The following is a 5,550-nucleotide window of genomic DNA, read 5'->3' as shown; positions in this document are numbered from 1 at the left end:
CCCAGGCTGGGTCGTAGCGGCCGCTACAGCCCCCGGACTCGGAGCTGGGCGCCTCTGCCCCCTTGGCCCGGGCCAAGACCCCCGAGCGCGGCACCGCAGCGTAACCTAGACCAGACCCCTCTTCCTTTTTCGCCCTCTCAACCCAGCTTTTCCCGACTCCGGGAAGAACCGGGAAGAGAAGGCGGAGGGGAGCGAGGCGCCGCCGGATAAATACTGTGGCCCGGCCCCGCCCACCGACCTCACTTCCGCCCCGCGGCAAGATGGCGGCGCCCGGGCCCTGCCACGCAGACTTCCGCCGGGCGCAGAGACCCAGGGCGTTCTGTGGGCCGCGAAGGAGGTGAAGTCGGGACGCGCGTGGTGTGGAGCCACAGCCCAGGTACACGGGGGTGCGTCTCTGCCTCGTGCCTGGCCGGGGGCTTGGGCTGAGAGCGAGCCAAGGGCTCTGAGTGGGTGGTCCGGGGAGTCTTGCCACGTGGAAAGGGAGGGACGCACTGACTGAGGGGCGGGAGGCCACGTGGGTGGGGTTCCGCCCAGGATCCGTGTGTCCGCCCCTTCGAGTGACTCTGTTGCCCCTTTCCTTTCTTTCTCCCAGGCAAAATGTCGCAAGGAAACGCTGCGGGCGAGCCGAGTGCTCCGGGAGGTCCCCGCCCCCTCCTCTCTGGGGGACGGGGGCTTATCGGGCGGCGGCCGGCGCCTCCACTCACTCCAGGCCGCCTTCCCTCCATCCGCTCCAGGGACCTCACCCTTGGAGGAGTCAAGAAGGTACCCCGATGGCACCTTTCTAAAGAAACCCTACTACCTTGAATTCCGGGACCCTGGGGTTCAGCTGATGTTCACGTAGGGCCTACCGTGTGCCAGGCTTGGTATTGGGCCTAACGAAACTCGCCCCCATACTTCTGCTGACAGATTCTAGGGAGTTTGCCTGCTTTCAGGTCCGGATACTGGGTGCGAGATGCTGACCTGGTTCTCAGAGATGGCTGAAGGGCAGAGAATCCTAATTACTTCCCAAGCAACTTGAGCAGTGCTTATCCCCCCCCCCCTTTTTTTTTTAATGTGTTTTGGACACCTTTAAGAAACCCATGAAGGCCAGCAGGCAATGAATCCTAGGCAGGACATTGGAGGCTCTGTGTCCTTTTCTGTTGTGTTTATGACTGTAGATGTAAGTATAGCCCTGAAATTTATCCCACCCCTTGGGGTGGGCGCTGTAATAGAAGCATAAAGCAGCCAGTTTTCAAAGACTTGTTTGCCTTTGGAAATGCTGGTGGCAGTCTTGCAGTATTCTGTTTGGGAGTGTTGGCCGACTCACTTCCTACTTGAACCTTGCTGCTAGTGCTCTTCCCTATGATACCTTATGGTTTCTATAGCAATTTGATGACCAGAAGTGAGATAAGACAAATAAGTTTTCAAAGTCTTCAGGGCTCTCCTTGGAGAGGGCAGAGCTGAGGCTGCTAGCTTGAATAGGTTTTGGTGCCCTGTTCTGTGTGTAAGTCCACAGCTATCCGGACAGGGTGTTTGTCCCTTTTAGGTACATGTCTGTCTCTTTAAATCATTGACAACCATGGTGAAGGTAGAATGACCTTTGAGAATGTTCATTTTTCTCTCTACTTTGGGATCAGAACTTATCAAATCAGTGACTCCCGTATTTTATTTTCAGAAAACCTTCACCCCAAATATCATCAGTCGGAAAATCAAGGAAGAGTAAGTAGCTGGGCCTTCTAAAAACTTTCCCCTTATTGCTCTGAATTTGGGTCTTCTGGGAAATAACTTAGGGATGTGGCTCAGAAATCTAAATTTGTGTATTAATTTTTTTTCACTAGTGATTTTTGGACCCTGGTTCCCAGGTGATTCTAATGTGCAAGTTTAAAAAAACACTGATGGCCTGGAAGTCTGTCTCTAGAAATAGTAGATTTTACTTTTTTGCAATGAAACAGAATGATTATCTTTTACAACTAAAGTTGAGAGGCACTAGTTTAGATAAAAAAATGGGTCAGGTTTTCACTTACGTTCTTTTGTATTACAACCTTCTTGCTTTCAAGCAATACTAAAAAGTCCACATTTTGGGGCAGTCTGTAATTCAGTTTTTGAGTTGTAGTTCTAATGCATATTCTTAAGCAAGAAGGTAAAATGTAAAGTAAACTGAAGGGACACTGCCCCATCAAGGAAATAAAAAAGGTGTTAGACTTAGGGTCTAATTCTGCTTCTTCTGCTACAGTTATTGTCTCATTAATTCTCCACTCAGGTGGAGTAGAGTTGTGTGGTAAAGTAAGACCAGTTCTCTGAGACAGAGTGAGTGAGTGGTTTCCTTAACTCCATTCTGTTTTCCAGGCCCAAGGAAGAAGTAACCATCAAGAAGGAGAAGCGTGACAGGGATAGAGACCGACAGCGAGAAGGGCATGGACGGGGCCGGGGCCGCCCAGAAGTGATCCAGTCCCATTCCATCTTTGAGCAGGGTCCAGCTGAAATGATGAAGAAAAAGGGTACAGAGCTTCTGGGGTTCCGGGGGGAAGGAATCAGTGGATTTCAGTCCATACTGCCCAAGAGAAGGGCAAGGGCAGTAAAATTCCCCTGCTCCCAGTTCAGTTTTCCTTGCTGTTGGCCTCTTCCGTACCGCTGGTGAACTGAATGATTTCCCACAGGGAACTGGGATAAGACAGTGGATGTGTCAGACATGGGACCTTCTCATATCATCAACATCAAAAAAGAAAAGAGGGAGACAGATGAAGAAACGAAACAGATCCTGCGCATGCTGGAGAAGGATGATGTAGGTACCACTTGGCCAGGAGGAATGGGCTCTGGGGAACCGGGCTTGGGGGAAGAAGAGCTCTCTGATATCCTGGAAGCCTGTGAACAGCAGGAATCTTCATTCAGAGGAGGCCGTGGTGGTCTGCAGTCCAGGTATGTATGCATGCTAGCCAGACCATGTGACCCCTGACTCTTCCCTGGTAGTTCATCGATGACCCTGGGCTGAGGAATGACACTCGAAACATGCCTGTGCAGCTGCCGCTGGCCCACTCAGGGTGGCTTTTTAAGGAAGAGAATGAAGAGCCAGATGTTAAACCTTGGCTGGCTGGCCCCAAGGAAGAGGACATGGAGGTGGATGTACCTGTTGTGAAAGGTACTCTGTGTCCATTAATGTCTCCTCCCTTTCCCTGTGGCTGGCCCCCAGGACTCCTCTCCAGGAATGAGCCTTCCAGATTCATAAGCAGGTCCTCTCCCATTCTGGCTATAAAATACATGACCTGAACAGGGACATTGAATTCTCACTCTCAGAAGGTTCATGCTGACATAGATCTGTGGGCCTAGCCTCAGATGCTCCTTTTTAGATAAGTCACACAACTCCTGGATCCTTCTTCATAACCAGTGATTCCCTCCCACTTCGTGGCTGAGTGACAGTGAAGCAGAGGGGGATGAAGGGATGGGTACAATGAGATGGCCACTTCATCGCCCTTCTATTTGTGTTTCCTTGGGCAGTGAAAGAGGAGCCCAGAGATGAGGAGGAGGAGGCCAAGATCAAGGCTCCTCCCAGGACAGCCAGAAAGACCCCGGGCCTCCCAAAGGATGTATCTGTGGCAGAGCTGCTCAGGGAGCTGAGCCTCACCCAGGAAGAAGAGCTGCTCTTCCTTCAGCTGCCAGACACGCTCCCTGGCCAGCCGCCTACTCAGGACATCAAGCCTATCAAGACAGAGGTGCAGAGTGAGGATGGCCAGATGGTGGTTATAAAGCAGGAGAAAGACCGGGTATGCACGGGAGTGAGTTCTGCGAAAATGCCAGGGGGACCAGGAAGGGAAACAGTGAGCTCGTGGGGAAGCAGAGGTGTGCCACCCAAGCCAAAATTTTGTTCTCTCTACCCACAAGGGACTTGGGGCTTTGTACTTCAACTCCTATTATGCGTGTTTACTTTTTATAATGAAATATTTTGAACATACATGGATGAGAGAACATAAATGCTCATGTACCGTCCCTCCGCCGGAGCAGTTACCAGTATTTTCTCCATTTGTTGATCTGTTTGCTTTGGGTTTTGTCATTCAGCCAATGGCAGGGATCCCTGGGGAAAGGTCATCTGGGGGAGCTCATTCTAACCTCTGCTGCTGATGCTTTCCTTTGGAAAAGGTGTCATTCATGGAGGATGGAGGAAGCAGCTCCTTACCCTGTTTCTGTCTTCTGATTCTCTCCGCAGGAAGCCAGGCTGGCAGAGAATGCGTGTACCCTGGCTGACCTGACAGAGGGTCAGGTTGGCAAGCTGCTCATCCGAAAGTCAGGAAAGGTGCAGCTCCTCCTGGGCAAGGTGACCCTAGACGTAACAATGGGAACCGCCTGTTCCTTTCTGCAGGTGAGAGCCCGTAAGGGTAGTAGTAGGGGCTCCTTAAGAGGTAAGGAGTGTTGAGGGGTCCGCGCCAAGGGAGACACATTCTCGGGGTTATCGCATGAAAATCAGGACTGAGTTACAGGCCGTGTAGCTTCGGTTCTCATCGCTGTCTCTGTTGATTGGCAGGAGCTCGTGTCCGTGGGCCTTGGAGACAGTCGGACCGGTGAGATGACGGTCCTGGGACACATAAAGCACAAACTTGTATGTTCCCCCGATTTTGAGTCCCTCTTGGATCACAAACACCGGTAAAATGAGCAGATGGAGGATGATGGTGACTGTGCCCACGGCTGCTGCCTGCTCCAGACGTTTTGTTCTCAAATCTGTGCGACCCAGAAGGGGCCCGTTTAGCCCACCCACTCCAGCCTTTGGCAGCCATTGTCCCAGTTTCCCCCACAGGGCCCACGTGGCTCCCTCCCACGGCAGCTGTGAATGGCACAGTGGCCTTCCCACAGCATGGATCCTGCACATCCTCGCTGCTGGGGGACTTGTCCCTTCTATTTATTTTTATATTTATGTCTTATCTCTTCGAGCGACTGTACCCTCCCCAGGTAGAGAGGGGAGGGTCTGTGGGAAAGTCCATGCTCCTTTTGCTGACTGACTTGTTCTCAGGGTAGGAAGCGTAAGGACTGTTGCTGCTTTTGCTCCCTTCTCTTTCCCAAGAAGCAGTGTTGGAGAGAGAACAGGGAATTTTTGAGTCTGGGACTCAGTGCTCAATCCCAGCTCCATCAGTTACTAGCTGTGCGACCTTGGAAAAACTACCTAACCTCTCTGAGCCTCATACTCCTCATGGGACAAAAATGAGGATAATACCTACCTCACAGGGTTGGTGTGAGGATGAAATGGAATGCTGTAGGTGAAAACTCCTTGCACAAGGCCAGATAAACACAGTGGGCACTCAATAAATGTTAGTTTCCCTTCCCTTTGCCTGAGTCTGTTTTCAAACAAAATAGAGACTCCGGGAATCTCTCAGAAGACGTGTCTAGAGCTGCTCTCTCCCTGCCTCCTGACTGCACGTGCCATCCCCCTGGGCCCAGAAGCTCTGAAGATACAGGTTCAGCGGCTCTGCCCATTTTCTCCTGAGCACTCTAAGCTAAGTGCCACCTGTTCAGTGTGATGAGGTGCTAGCTGCAGGTTCTACCGGAGGTAGTCAGAGACTCCTTCCAGCACCCTACACTTGCCTTTGG

At 51.8% G+C, this 5,550-nt stretch overlaps 1 protein-coding gene across 1 annotated transcript; it reads left to right on the top strand.

The window, feature by feature from the left end:
* Positions 1-239: 239 nt before the first annotated feature.
* On the top strand, positions 240-5,284 carry POLR3D (RNA polymerase III subunit D). Its single transcript, XM_032855858.1, has 9 exons — positions 240-376; positions 593-762; positions 1,655-1,698; positions 2,326-2,477; positions 2,637-2,761; positions 2,947-3,115; positions 3,472-3,737; positions 4,178-4,330; positions 4,493-5,284. The coding sequence occupies exons 2-9, from the start codon at positions 598-600 to the stop codon at positions 4,613-4,615; spliced, it is 1,197 nt and encodes a 398-aa protein (XP_032711749.1). The 5' UTR covers positions 240-376; positions 593-597; the 3' UTR covers positions 4,616-5,284.
* Positions 5,285-5,550: the final 266 nt, after the last annotated feature.

The sequence above is a fragment of the Lontra canadensis genome, unplaced genomic scaffold (genome assembly GCF_010015895.1).
Source record: "Lontra canadensis isolate GAN:19392208 unplaced genomic scaffold, GSC_riverotter_1.0 scaffold10, whole genome shotgun sequence".
Lineage (NCBI taxonomy): Eukaryota > Metazoa > Chordata > Mammalia > Carnivora > Mustelidae > Lontra > Lontra canadensis.
This window is presented reverse-complemented; position numbering and strand designations above follow the sequence as displayed.